At 45.2% G+C, this 15,460-nt stretch overlaps 1 protein-coding gene across 2 annotated transcripts in view; it reads right to left on the bottom strand.

Annotated features, from left to right (window-relative positions):
* Positions 1–9,930, bottom strand: part of TTC38 (tetratricopeptide repeat domain 38) — a 31,421-nt gene extending 21,491 nt beyond the window's left edge. For both annotated transcript variants that reach the window (XM_025180910.3, XM_006115479.5), the window contains exons 1-6: positions 9,714–9,930; positions 7,570–7,647; positions 6,751–6,832; positions 4,728–4,899; positions 3,870–4,043; positions 1,623–1,698 (exon numbers count right to left, since the gene is read on the bottom strand). In XM_025180910.3, coding sequence (XP_025036695.1) covers positions 1,623–1,698; positions 3,870–4,043; positions 4,728–4,899; positions 6,751–6,832; positions 7,570–7,647; positions 9,714–9,737 — 606 coding nt within the window. In that variant the 5' untranslated portion in view covers positions 9,738–9,930. The remainder of the gene's footprint in view (positions 1–1,622; positions 1,699–3,869; positions 4,044–4,727; positions 4,900–6,750; positions 6,833–7,569; positions 7,648–9,713) is intronic.
* Positions 9,931–15,460: the final 5,530 nt, after the last annotated feature.

The following is a 15,460-nucleotide window of genomic DNA, read 5'->3' as shown; positions in this document are numbered from 1 at the left end:
CCCTAGATCCCTTTCTGCCATGCTCCTTCCTAGACAGTCGCTTCCCATCTTGTATGTATGGAACTGATTGTTCCTTCCTAAGTGGAGCACTTTGCATTTCTCTTTATTAAACCTCATCCTGTTTACCTCTGACCATTTCTCTAACTTGCTAAGGTCATTTTGAATTATGTCCCTATCCTCCAAAGAAGTTGCAACCCCACCCAGTTTGGTATCATCTGCAAACTTAATAAGCGTACTCTCTATCCCAATATCTACATCATTGATGAAGATATTGAACAGTACGGGTCCCAAAACAAACCCTTGTGGAACTCCACTTGTTATCCCTTTCCAGCAGGATTTAGAACCGTTAACAACAACTCTCTGACTACGGTTATCCAGCCAATTATGCACCCACCTTATCGTGGCCCTATCTAAGTTATATTTGCCTAGTTTATCGATAAGAATATCATGCGAGACCGTATCAAATGCCTTACTAAAGTCTAGGCATATGACATCCACCGCTTCTCCCTTATCCACAAGGCTCGTTATCCTATCAAAGAAAGCTATCAGATTAGTTTGGCATGACTTGTTCTTCACAAATCCATGCTGGCTATTCCCTATCACTTTATTACCTTCCAAGTGTTTGCATATGATTTCCTTAATTACCTGCTCCATTATCTTCCCTGGGACAGACATTAAACTGACTGGTCTGTAGTTTCCTGGGTTGTTCTTATTCCCCTTTTTATAGATGGGCACAATATTTGCCCTTTTCCAGTCTTCTGGAATCTCCCGTCTGCCATGATTTTTCAAAAATCATAGCTAAAAGCTCAGATACCTCCTCTATCAGCTCCTTGAGTATCCTGGGATGCATTTCATCAGGACCTGGTGACTTGCTGACATCTAACTTTCCTAAGTGATTTTTAACTTGTTCTTTGTGTATCCTATCTTCTAAACTTACCCTCTCTCTGCTTGTATTCACTACGTTAGGCACACCTCCAGACTTCTCGGTAAAGACTGAAACAAAGAAGTCATTGAGCATCTCTGCCATTTCCAAGTTTCCTGTTACTGCTTCTCCCTCCTCACTAAGCAGTGGGACTACCCTGTCCTTGATAGGGACTGTAGGTTTGTTCTTAAGTTGAATCTGTATGTAAGTCGGAACTGGCATCCAGATTCAGCCGCTGCTGAAACTGACCAGCGGCTGACTACAGGAAGCCCGAGGCAGAGTTGCTCTGCCCCGGGCTTCCTGGAATCAGCCGCTGATCAGTTTCAACAGGCTGAATCTGGACGCCAGTTCTTACATACAGATTCAACTTAAGAACCCCAGGCGTCCCCAAGTCAGCTGCTGCTGAAACTGATCAGCGGCTGATTCCAGGATGCCTGGGGCACAGCAACAGGTATTTGGTCCTGCTGTGAAGGCAGGGGTCTGGACTCGATGACCTTTCAAGGTCACTTCCAGTTCTAGGAGATAGGCAAAAAAAAAATTATGAGGATGCAACACATGAATAGCTACAAATTCAGCACAGCTGCTTACTTTTGTTTAGTTAATTTTAAATGGTCATAAGCCATTCCTCTCAAATGAACATCTGCTCACTAAATAAGATCAGGAATTAAAAGCCTTTTAGTACTAATGATGTCAAGCTTACCTCAGTAGCGAGCTTTTCAGCATGATCAAACATGTTAGTTTCCATCAGTCCAAAAGAGAAAATGCCTTTCACATAGCTAAACAATAAGAAAACCCCATTTAACACTAGGCAGATAAAGCTAATATTTCAAAACACATGAAAATAATGTCATACAAAATAATACCGATACTGTTAGCAGCAATAAAAAATAGTAGAAAAAAGAAAAAGAGCATGGACTCTAATTGTCTTCCCCTACAAGGAAATGACCAACTTTTTCTTTCCCAGCAAACACTGAGAAGACATGTATTCACATGTTGTGCCAACTACACATAAACCTTTATAAGAACTTAGGGTCACCAAATGAAATTAATTGGTAGCAGGTTTAAAACAAAAAGAAAGTTTTTCTTCACGCAGCACACAGTCAACCTGTGGAACTCCTGGCCAGTGGATGTTGTGAAGACCAGGACTTTAACAGGGTTCAAAAAAGAACTAGATACATTCATGGAAGTTAGGTCCATCAATACTTATTAGCCAGAATGGGTAGGAATGGTGTCCCAAGCCTCTGTCAGGGTCTGGAAATGGATGACAGGAGAGGGATCACATGATGATTACCTGTTTCTTTTCGGTCCCTCTGGGGCGTCTGGCATTGGCCACTATCAGAAGAAGGGATACTGGACTAGATGGACCTTTGGTCTGACCCAGTATGGCCATTCTTATGTTTAGAGTATTATTGATTTTCTACTGGATAACAATTAACTGCATCCCAGGGCTACATTTCCCCCTCAGCTCTGTTTCTCTCTTTTGAAGTACTGTAATTTACCTGATCCCAAATAAGTCAATGGAAGCCTCTTCATCTTCTAGCCTGCTATACAGCTAGTAAATGCACCAAAGATATATCTAGGATTATATTAACAATTTACAGAAAATTTACAATTTTATCCCAACTAAAAGAATCTAAGACTAACTCTTTGAAGCCTTGTCTACACTAACTCTTACTATCAATCTAATCTACATGACTTCAGCTCCACAAATAGCATAGCTTAAGATGACATACTGCAGCATCTAGTGTATGGTAAGGTCAGCAGAGATTGCTCTCCTATCAATACTGATAGAAATGTAGCCGTGTTAGTCTGGTGTAGCTGAAACAAAATACAGGACTATGTAGCACTTTAAAGACTAACAAGATGGTTTACTAGGTGATGAGCTTTCGTGGGCCAGACCCACTTCCTCAGAAGAAATAGTGGAAGAAAACTGTCACAACCATATATACCAAAAGATACAATAAAAAAAATGAACACATATGAAAAGGACAAATCACATTTCAGAACAAAAGGGATATGAGGAGGGGGAAGGTAAATGTCTGTGAGCTAATGATATTAGAGGTGATAATTGGGGAAGCTATCTTTGTAATGGGTAAGGTAATTAGATTCCTTATTCAGACTCAGGCGTAAAGTGTCGAATTTAAGCATGAATAACACCTAATAAGCTCATCACCTAATAAACCATCTTGTTAGTCTTTAAAGTGCTACATAGTCCTGTATTTTCTATCAATACTGGCTACTCTTTTCTCCTGGTGGAGTGCTAGCATTGACAAGAGAGTGCCCAGAGTTTGATTTACTGCATCTAAGCAGACATGATAAATTGACCGCCGGTGGATCAATAGCTGCAGCACTCATCCCCGGTATAGTGGAGACAAGCCCTAAAAATCAGTCACTAAAATGCTAGCGAACTCCTGAGTAAGCTGTGGTGGATACAAGGAATCTGAAGAGGTTCACATCCTTCCATTACTATAGTTAGAAGGAACGGAGGCAGCTTGAAATGTGCATTATTTTTATAACCTCACCCTCAGAATGTTGGGGAAAACTGCAGGGAAGGAAAGAAAGGACATGTGAATGGTTCTGTCTGGAAAAGCTATGAGAAGGTTTCACCGTCTAAGCTGTACAGCTGTACACCATCTAAGCTGGCAAATCTCATGAGTGGGAAAACACTGATGACATTCAAAGATGCCGCTCAGTTAAAAACAACTGAAGTGTGGGTCCGTAGGAAAGCAAGAAGAGATGTTAATTCTTACATGCATATTTTTAAAGCCAGGGTGATTATTTAGAACTCCTTTAGCTATCCTCAAACAGAGATTACAGGGACTACCAGAGTTTGTGTGCTGCCCCTACAGACATTGCTGACCAGAGACATCTTAATTTATGTATACAAGGCACATTCACACAGAAGTGGAGATCCATAGAAAACATCTGAAGATCAACTCTTGCATACCTACTAAGAGGAATATTAGGAGTCCAATGAGGATATACACGGGCAACAGAGTCTCGCATCTGTGTAAGATATCCAAGATAAAAGTAAGCGTCATGGGCAAATTTGAGAGCTAACATATCAGTTGGATGATCCTGCAGAATTTTATCCCATATGTCACAAGCTTTAGGAAGACACCTACAGAGAAAAAAAAAACATTATTTATTGACAGGGCCAGCATAATCGAATTGCCTGAATCTCATTATCTCTCAACTTATACTCCAGTCAAATAAAAAAATCTACTGACAGTTCCCTATCTTGAAAGAACATCTCTGTGTATACATGAGTGCCCCAGGAAGGCAGTTTAACACTTTCTAGACAACATGTAAAAGGTATTCTTTGTTACTAGTAGTGCAGGGAGTACAGGGATTCCTTTGGGTCTTCAGGGGGTGGGGATTCCTTTTAGATCCTGATACTGCATGTTGATCCATGTAAAAAGAGATTTACCTCAACAGATTTAAAAATCAACATTTAAAAATCAACATTTAAAATCAACATGGCTCCACAAAAGCACAGGGATCCAGCCATGCAAATCAAATACCATGGGTCAGGGCTTTGGTGATCTCGGCTCTTGCCTTTGTTATTAAATAACTCCCACACCACGCTAAAATTTCTAGTGATTATACGTTTACATAAATACCCATTAGTTTACATCCATACTTTGCATACTAGATTAAGCATTTAATTATTTAAGTGGAATGAAATATGCCAGAGTAACAGTAAAAATGTGAACAGAAATGGCAACACACAACCACGCTGTACATAGTCTGAATGATACAAATCAAACCCTCTCCACTCCTCTCCTAAAAGCCAACCACTTACCCACTGGCAAACATGTCTAGTGCAGACACATGTAGCTTCTCCCTCTCAGTCAATGACTGCGATTCTGAGAGTGCCATCATCTTTTTCATCGCACTGTCCAGCTCTTTGTCTAATCTCACTGAACTCCCAGTGCCAATCAGAACCAAGCCATTGGCAATCACATGTCCCATCGCTAAAGAAAGCATAATGGAAAAATTTAGACACATAGAACTGCAGGCAATTTAACAGATGAAGAAAGTCTAGGCTAAACTGTTATATATTTAAATGGGAGCCACAGGGAGTAGATGGCAGGAGTACTAGAGACAGGTTAGGACCCCACAGAAAGTCCAGGTATCTAAGGAAGAACCATACACTAGACATCATTCCTTGAAGTCAGCGGCAGCCCCACTGTGGGAAAGCTGGTAGCAGTCCTGCACTACTTTACCTAAAGCAGTGGTCTCCAACCTTTTTAACCACGAGATCACTTTTTCAATGTAAGATCTACCTCAAACTCAAATATCCTTGCCCCCACTTCCTTCCCACCTCTTCTTTGAGGCCCTGCCCCTGCTCCATCCCTTCTCCAGGACCTCACCCTGCTCACTCCATCCCTCTTCCTCCACCATCCTCACTTTCACCAGGCTGGGGTAGGGAGTTTGGGTGCAGACTCTTGGTCTTGGGCCAAGGGGTTTGGTTTGTGGGAGGGGCTCTGGCCTTAGCCCAGAGTGGTGGTTTGGGGTCAAGGAGGGCTTTCAGGGTGCAAGCTCTGGGAAGGAGTTTGGGTGCAGAGGGACTCACGTCTGGGGCAGGAGGTTGGGTTTAGGAGGAGGTTCAGGGCTGGGACGAGTTCAAGATGCAGCATCTGGCTGGGCACTGTTTAGCTGAGACAGCTTACTCCCACCCTACCCCTGCACTACTCTTGAAAGCAGCTGGCATGTACAGCATGGCTCCATGTGCTGCCCTTTGTCTACGTGCACTGAGCCCACAGCTTCTACTGAACACAGTTTCCCATTATTGATCAGTGGGAGCTGCAGGAGTGGTGTCTGCAGGCAAGGGCTGCTGTGGAGACCCCCCCCCTGCTCTGCCATTCTCAGGGGCTGCAGGGACATGCCAGCCACTTCCAGGAGCAGCAGTTACCATAGGGATGACTACTCCAGTCACAGCAGGTTAGGCGTTTTAGAGCTCACTACTCAAAGAATCACATTTAAATGTAAGAGAGAAATAAAAATTATGAAATGCACAGACCAGTCAAAACCCGAAAAATAACCTACTTTGCAAGCAGTAAAAGAAGTAACAACAGCCCCGCATATACGTGTTGGGTCAGGTGATGAGAGGGAAGGACAGTGTGTATTAGTGAGACTGACTGACAGACACACACACAGTGTGAGAATGACAGGGGTTTGCATTGCTAAGCTCCCTCCAACTCCTTCTCTCTGTGTGGAGATGGGGTACATGAGTGGGTGGAGGAGAGACACCCTGACATCAATGCCCCCCTTCTTCTCCCTCCCACAGCCTGCACAGCAAGCAGGAGGCTCCCAAGGGGGAAGCTCCAAAGCAGAGAGCAGGAGCAGCATGACAGTGGGTGCAGGGACTACTGAAGTGCCAGCACTTGAGAGCTTCCTGGTCAAACCAGTCAGGATCACCTGTCAGAGTCTCCAAGATCTACCGGTAGATCCCAATCTGCTAGTTGGGGACCACTGACCTAAAGGGTCCATAGCCACTGAGCCTCGCCATTCACATTGGTTCCAGCTCACTGTTTCTAGCCACAGGAAGCCCGGGAAGCTCATTGGTTAACAGCATACACATTTACATGTTTATATCCCTAAATCTTAGTTCATAAGACATCAATATTTCCCTCCTATTATTTCACGTTTGCTTTTTTAAAAATTATCACACTCAAGGAAAGAAAAAAAAAGGCCGGCTAGAAAAAGTTCTAAATGAAAACAAAGCTATACTAACCTAGCCGTTCAGCTTGTGTGTATGTGGAATAAGTTAACCATATAAAACTGCTGTACTGCATATCAAGCAATTAAAAAGTTATACTTACTAAAAGTTGGATCTGCAGCATGTAACTTGGAGAGACATCCCTCTATACCTCCTAGACTCTTATCATTGGTCCATGTAACATACTGTAAAATAGAGCATGAAAACTGACTAGAAACCAAGTGAAATCAATGTTTGTATTCATGCTTCCAGTTGACTGAAATTTAAAAGTAAACAACATAAATGGTAAAAAGTGAGACTTTATTTTTTTCAGTGGTAATTATCTCTGGCCAGGTCTATACTCCAAAGTTAGATTATAAGGTATCGTCTCTCAACCTATTCATGTATGTCTATACTCAAATTTGCCTCCAGCCAACATAAGCACTCTATTACAGTGGGGTAGTAACTAGGGATGTTAACTGAATAATAGATTAGGCTCATGAATTCTTATCAGTTACTCGACTACCCTATAGTCCTTGGGAGTAGGGCTGGCAGTGAGTGTGCTCTGGCTCCACTCCCGAGGAGCTGCCTACCACTCTGAGCTGTTAGCACTGCACACCACAGCACACCAAACCGTGCATCAACACAAGTACCGTAGGTTAGTATATGCAGTGCCAATCCAATTAACCAAATATGCATGCATATGAGTGATATGCTAACTGTGGTAACTTTAGGTCAATGTAATTTGCATTGCCCAAAGTTTGTAGGACAGACAGTGCCTTTGATGTCATCAATAATATATAAGGAAATCAGTTTCTTTACAACAGAGTTTTGTTAACCTGACTCTCCTTTTGATTCAGAAAGAGGAAACAATTTAATAATCAGCTGCCAACAACACTATTTTATGCTTGCAGTTCAAATAATAATTTATCAAAACCCATACCTGAGTAAGTGTGGCATCAAACATTTTGCAGGCCTCATTACTTGTGGTGGATAGGACAAGTCCAGCATCCTGCCAGGCCTATATGAAAAACAAATAGTGAGACTATTCATTGAACACATTGATTTTCCGGATGTCACATTAGGTGACCTCTAAGAAGCAGAAGAGTGGATTTCCAATAGATTTCATCTACCTAAAATTTTACATGAAGCTAAGCCAGGTAAGTCTTTTACTCTACTAAAATTATATTTGAGGAATCTTCTGAATGGTATAGGGAAGATGGAATGGAAGTGGTGAAAGACAGACAAGAAAAAATGCATCAGGATATGTCTGCCAACGATATGATACAGATCTTGTAATTTTAGAACCAGTCTCTCTTTAAACCTCAGTGGCATGCTAGTTTCAACATTTCAGGTACCTTTCAAAATGGATATGTGGCAAAATGAAATCCTTACTTTGCTACCTGTCCAAATCAACAACCCCAATTATACCTAAGGCCAATTACCTGCTGTTTTAAATCCACTTAAGTAAACTGAGTTACATCAGCAGAAATTTGACCTAAGGATTACTTTATAGGAGCTAGTAGGGCAGAGATGCATAGTAAACATCTCATGTGATAACTGAGGTTTTAGATCTACACAGCAATATACTGCTAGACAGAAGACTTCCATTATCTGGATGGGGTGATTTATGCTTTACACACAGGTGTGGTTGGCTGTAGTAAACTGCTTCACTTTTGTCCTTAAAAATATTCCTAAAAGAATCCCAATAGTGAGATGAGAAATTTGATGACCATTCAAAAAATCCATAATCTGACATCAAATTGTTGGTGCAACCTTAATTCTGCTCCTTTGTGCATCTGCGTGCTTTCCTTATATAATACATTAAAACTCCATTGGTCCGATATCGAATGCTCCGGCACTCCTGATGGTCCGGCACCATCGGGAACCCAGAAGTGCTCCGGGCAACCGGACAATTGGAGCTGCTCTGCGCCCGGCTTCCTTGATTCAGCCGCTGCTGAAACTGACCAGCAGCTGAATTGAGGAAGCTGGGGGCAGAGCAGCTGGGGTGCTGCCAGGTTGGTCCTGTAGCGCTACCCCTCGGGGCTGCAGGACCAACCCGGCAGCACCCCAGCTGCTCTTGGGGATGCTTGGAGTAGAGCAGCTGGAGTGCCGCCAGGTTGGTCCCGCAGCGCCAAGGGGTGGTGCTATGGGACCAACCTGGCAGCACCCCAGCTGCTCTGCCGCAGGCGTCCCGATTCAGCCGCTGCTGAAACTGACCAGCAGCAGCTGAATCGGGGACACCTGGGGCAGAGCCAGACTATCAGAAGGGGAGGCTATGAGGAGTCTGGGGTGGCACACCCCACCCCACCCCACCCCACCCCAAACCACTCATAGCCCCGCCTTCCAATAGTCCGGCATATTTGATAATTCAGCACCATGCGGGTCCTAAAGGTGCCAGATTATCGGAAGTTTACTGTATACTATTTCTTTTGCAGAGGATGCATGAACAAGGGAGCAGAATTAAGGCGGCACCAAACTTTATATGCCGGATCAATTTTGCAACCTAAACCTTCTTTTACTTTAGATTTTTGCATGTAATCCCAACGCACAGATTTCCCTCTCTCTGTCTTTAAAGATCTCACTAAAGCCTCATAAGATTGCGTGAGCTCCTCGGGACGCAGAGCCATGTCCATCTGATTTTATCCAGGATATAATGCCAGGCGAACTTAAAGGACCTGTGGTCAAACGCAAAAGCTCAGCTCCAAAGATCGCCCACGGCAGCGGCACGGGTCAGAATGACACCCCCCTGCGAGAGAGAGGGCTCACTCCTCGTTTTCAGACAGATGTGACCCGCTTGCATGAGGGATGGGACCCAGGAGTCCTGACCCTTAGCACCGAGTCAGCTCCCAACCCCAGCACGGGCGCCGGCAAATGGGGGGGGACTGTGGGAACTGTGCGTGTGTGTCAGGCGGGGTGGGAGCAGTCACACTGGGGGGGGGGGGCTGCTAAGAGGCTGGCCAGGGCGAGGAGCCGGGCTGAGGGAGGCAGAGACAAATCTATCCCGGCAATGTCCTCTGAGAGGAAGAGACCGCAGCCCCCCCCCCGTCCTCTCCCTCCCCCTGTTCCTGGCCGCGCTCCCCTCACCTTGCAGTCCCTCAGCTGCACCATGGTCTCCGCTCCCTGCTCTGCCCCTCGCGCCGCAGCCCGGGCCAGCCCCCAGCAGGGAGACACCGCCCCAAGCGGGGCGGGACACAGGGCGGGGGCGGCAGCGCCCCGAGCTGGCAGCGGCCCCGGGGCTCACAGCAGGCTGCGGCAGAGGTTACCCGCGCTCCCACTTAGGGGGCAAAAGACTGGGCTGGCCAAGAGCCTGGCTCAGCGGGGGGGAGGAGCGGGCACGTGGCCCGGTGTAATGTAGAAAGCTCCTAGCTGGAGATTGTCCTACTTCCCGCTAGTTTCTGGGTACTGAGCATGGGCAGACACACTGAGCATGCTCAGCCTTCTCTTGCAGCCATTGCCCTTCTCTCTGCCCAGACTAGCTCTAGGGCTCTGGAGCTCCAGGGGGTCGCTGAGTTAGTCTATGTAACAGGATAAACTTAAAACCCCAAAACTGGGCTGGTAGCACTTTATAGACTAACAACCCATGTAGATCGTGTCGTGAGTTTCCTTCAGATGAGCAGAGTTTTTGCTTAGTCCATGTTAAAAGCATTTAAAAAGGGAGAAAAGTGGCTCAACAGAGGAGGTGGCTTAACATTGACCTGGCAAGGGGCTAAAGCAGATGCAGGCAGGGTTAGGATCTGTTCTGGGGCAAACTCAGGTCTGGTGGGGGCAGGGGAGCCAGGTAAACTCTTCAACACAGAGTGCAAAGTGCACAGGCACTAATAAACCATCTTGTTAGTCTTTAAAGTGCTACACAGTCCTGTGGCTACATTTCTATCAGGCAGAGCAGGAGGGCTAAAAACAGCTTCCCCAGTGGGAATGAGGCACAAGTTAAAGGGTAGCTGTGGCAAGGGGGCTTTTTTATTTGCTTAAACATTTTTTTAATCATTTATTCACCTTGGAGGCACTGAGCATGCTCTGAGGCTGTAGTTAGTAATTGAGCCTAGGAAAGTTGTGGAATCTCCTTCACTGGAGATATTTAAGAGCAGGTTTGACAGGCATCTGTCAGGGATGGTCTAGAAGGTGCTTGGTCCTGCCATGAGGGCGGGGGACTGGGCTGGATGATCTCTCAAGGTCCCTTCCAGTTCTGTGATTTCTGGCTCTGGTATCCGGCTCCAGGCTGCCTATTGGGAAGTAGGGATGTGAAAGACTATTCGACTATCCGATAAGCAAAAGCTTATCTGATGGTTGATGCACTAGTTGTTTCCTCCCCTCCTCCCCCCCTCTTGCTGCCTCAATGAGGAGGGGAGGCTTCAGAGCAGCTGCACCATGGGGAGCAGGGATCCAACTGAGGACGCCAGCTGACCCTGGCTTCACACGGCGCTCTGCATTGAAACGATGTGGAGAGAGAACCATACGGCGTTTCAAAGCAGCAGCACCACTTGGAGCCCAGGGTCAGCGGGGGATTCCCCAGCTGTCCCCTGGCTCCATGCCACGTTTCAAAGTGACAACGCCATGTACAGCCAGTGTCAGCGGAGGAGGCCTCAGCTGGTTCCCAGTCCACGCAGTGCTGCTGCTTTGAAATGTCGCAGGGAGCAAGGGGCCAATATAGGGTTGCTAGGTGTCCAGTATTTAACCGGACAGTCCGTTTTTTGGGCCCTCTGTTAGGTAAAAAAATTCAGAAAATACTGGACATGTGCAGTGTCCGGTATTTTCTGGTTTTCCGGCTGGGCGCCTGACAGAAGCCTGGCGGGGGTAGGGGAGTGGCTGGGAGGTGGGGCACTATCGGCGCTGGGAGCTTCTGGTTGCGTCTGACGTAGAAGTAACACCTTGGGGAGGAGGAGAAGCCCTGGTCATGCTCCTGGGTGCTGTTCAAGCATGTTGTGGAGCCATAGCCAGACTCGCTCGTGCTTCGTTGGGACCGTGCTCAGGACGGGCAGCACCCTGAGATCTGCATGTGCCCTGGCCATTCCCGCTCACTGCCGGCCGATTCTCTCCCCACCCCCTGGCCAGCCCTGCTCCCCCTGACACCCTCCCCACAAGCCCTGCTTCCTGCCGGCTGCTTCTCCTCCTCCCGATCTCCCTTGGCCAGCGCTCTCCCTGACCCCCCCGCCCCCCACTCAATCTCCCCCGGCCAGCTCCATACAAAGATTAAGGCAAGACTATATAACACGCAGGCCTCATTTAAGTCAGTTCTGCTGATATAAATAAAATGCAATATTTACCCGATTTCCACCCATATGACAGCACTTTTAATGAGCAATGCCAGTCCAGGAATTTAACTACAAAATGCATAGCAACAGAAGACTATTGACTACTTTTTTTTTGGCTCCCACCTGCGGGCCGTGTGTTGAGCTTCGCATACGCCCAAAGCAAACTGCGGGCTGCAAACAAATGGGCCACATGTTGAGTAGCCCTGCTCTAAGGGCATGTCCACACAGCAGCATTATTTCAGAATAACTGACATTATTCCAAAATAACAAAAAGTGCGTCTACACAGCAAGACATTATTTTGAAATAACGGTGAGCTGGAGGATTTTTTACTCTGAGGCTATGTCTAGACTGCAGGCTTCTTTTGGAAGAAGCTTTTCTGGAAGAGAGATTCCAGAAAAACTTTTTTCAAAAGAAAGCGTTCACACAGCAAAATTGCAACGAAAAAGTGATGTGCTTTTTTGAAAGATAGCATCCACATTGATTGGATTCTATCTTGCATTTACGTTGTGATTAGTATGGATGCAGTAACCACCAGGGCACCTGTGTTATTTCTGAGAGTCCTCTTCTTCCGAAAGAACTCCCTCTTCTGCATCCACACGCACCTTTTTCTGGAAAAGGCTTCCTCCTCATAGAAAGAGGTTTACTGCTGTTGGAAAAACCCTCCATTCTTTCGAATTTCTTTGAAAAAATGCAATAGCAGTAGGGATGTAAGTATAGTTTTTCTGGAAAAACGCTGCAGTGTAGACATACCCTGACTCCTGTAACCCTCATTTCATGAGGAGTAAGGGAAGTAGAAGGAAGAGTGTTCTTCAAATTCTCGCAGTGTCGACAGCACCAAAAGCCAAATTAAGCTATTTCTACTTCAGCTACACAATTGACATAGCTGAAGTTGCATAGCTTAATTTGACTTTTGCTCTGCAATGTAGACATGCCCTAAAGTGCCACAGGACAACTTTCATAGAATTAGTGAGATTCCATATGCACTGTTTTCCCTTATTTCCTGTTAGTAAATGTAACAGACTCCTCCTTCACCTCTTGTTCAGTGAGCTTGTGGCTGTTCTTCCCCTTCTGAAGTATGGTGGTGTGTGCACAGTTCAGACAGCACTCTGGGATTCTTCAATATAAAATCATTTTTATTGTGGTTATAGACCATTCCCCCAAAGCAGATGTGAGCAAGGATACCAGGTATTCAGAACATCTTGAATATAAGAAAAATTAATGCAGATACATTCAAGGAATAAAGGTTTTACAGGAGGCGGAGACAGATAAGTGTAAAAGATAATATTCTGCCATACCTCGCCTTAGGGCAAGCAGAGCAATACTGTTGCTTTCAGCCTCATGCCTTCAGGCCCCCTGCTGCCCGCTGCCCACCCTCTTGCTTGCTGCCCTAGCTGGGAGGAGTGGCACAGCCAGCCACCTTGGGCCTCCCAAACTCAACAGTGTGTCAACAGTGCCTTTGTAGCAAAAAAGGCTAATAGCAAATTAGAGTGCATGAGGAGAAGCGCTGCCAGCAGATCTAGAGAAGTGTTTGTTCTCCTTTAACATTATGTCTTTGAGGAACCTAGAGCCAGCAGGGCAGGCCCAGTGATCTCACTGGGCTGCCTATTGTATAGTATAGTGATAGAAATGTAGCCGTGTTAGTCTGGGGTAGCTGAAACAAAATACAGGACTATGTAGCACTTTAAAGACTAACAAGATGATTTATTAGATGATGAGCTTTTGATGTGAGGAAGTGGGTCTGGCCCATGAAAGCTCATCATCTAATAAACCATCTTGTTAGTCTTTAAAGTGCTACATAGTCCTGTATTTTATTGTATAGTATGTGGGTGGGGAGAGGTATGTAGAGGTGCTTTTCTATCTTCTCCCAGGCTCTTACTGCAATTGCAAGGATGGCACATCATATGTGGCTAGTACAATTCTATAGAAGACTGTTACCTGATGCATTGGTTCAAACCCCCAATTGCATGAACACCTTGTCCATTGGAGGCACATGGCTCCCACTTCCTGGCCCTATTGTCAGCAGTGGTTCTATAGGGCCAGAGCATGCTGCAGTTCTGGTGGAGCGAACAAGAAATGGCTTGGGAGTAGTGGCAAGTAGCTTATTTTGGCACCCCCTTATTCCTTTCATGAACTTGAATGGCAACACCATTGTCTACTTTGGCAGTGCACAACCTTGCAATTATAGTGTTATCCTGCTTTATGATAAGCATAAGACCAATGTGCTCTCCTGAAAAGCAATGATTAGCATGCTTTAAACCAGGGGTGGGGAACCTCAGGCCCAGGGGCCATATGTGGCCCTTAGCTTGCCTGGTTACAGCCCTTGAGGGGCTGTAACACACAAAATCTATTAGGCTGAGTCCCCCTAGGATCTTGTGTGAGAGGGAAATGTGGGGAGTATCTTTCTCCTTCTGACTCAGGGACCACTATGAGTTTTTTTCCCCTGCTTTTGACTCATATGCAGCCCCCCACTGATTTTTCTATGGGTCAGTGTCCCCTTACCCAAAAAAGGTTCCCCACTCTTGTCAATAATTTGCTTAAACATCCACTTTCTTTGCTTACTGCTGTCCTGCCAGACACAGGTAGGTTGGAGGTGTGCCAGAAGCTCAAGCAATGATGCTGAATCACCAAATTAAGCTTTCCAAAGAAGATCTAGTATGTCTGCTAATGCAGAATTGTCTCTATTTTGATTCTTTTAATTCCATAAAAACTAAGTGATTATGGAACTAATTATTATTTTCATTGGAATAACAGATTTAAGATTCAACCCATCACATGAACAGCTGATGCCTTCCGAATAAGTCACCCGGTCAGTGGTGAATTTGGTCTCAACTCATCACGTTCTGTCAAGAGGCATCTAAAGGAGATAAGGGGTAGTGGTGGAGAACAAGGTTTGGGAGGAAGTGAAAAAAAAAGCTATAAATACAGGGCTCAGAATTGTAGCAACAGGCTTTTCTGTTTCCTGGTTTAGTAAATAAACTTGCCAGAGCAAAAAAAGAGTAGTAGATGCTCAGAATTTCAGTGTGTTGCACTTAAGAGTTTTCAATGAAAATCAGCATAGAAAACAACACAGCTATATTTTCAAATGCCCATACTGTTTACCTCGACCACAAACACAACACAAGACATAGACTAATAAGTGAGTGCTATTCCCTTTCCCATTTCTAACCCTCCCGTTAACTTTCCCTATTTTCACAGTGACATGGCTCTGAAAATCACAAAGCCCAAGAAATCTGAGATAATTTTTTTTTCTCCTTCCTCCAAGATCCTAAAAGCTTCCTTGTTCGAGCTCATCTTTTGCCACTAACCATCGATTCCTACTCTGGTGCCTTACCTCATAATCCTTATACATTTGAAAAAAGATATCTCATACACAGACTACCCACTCACATTAATTTCATCTTCTTTACCTAACTGTTGTTTATATTTTGTCTAGTTTTGTCTAGGGAAATGTAATAGGAAAATTAATAACAGTGAGCAAAGGTCCCTTCATATCTGGGAGGCTGGAAATATTTTCATTACTTAAAAGTTAGGAGTCTGATTCTCCTCTCATTTGCGCTTGTGTTAATCAGGACTAACTCCAT

The sequence above is a fragment of the Pelodiscus sinensis genome, chromosome 1 (genome assembly GCF_052426305.1).
Source record: "Pelodiscus sinensis isolate ZL-2025 chromosome 1, ASM5242630v1, whole genome shotgun sequence".
NCBI lineage: Eukaryota > Metazoa > Chordata > Testudines > Trionychidae > Pelodiscus > Pelodiscus sinensis.
The sequence above is the reverse complement of the archived record's forward strand: the minus strand, read 5'-3'. Positions and strand labels throughout refer to the sequence as shown.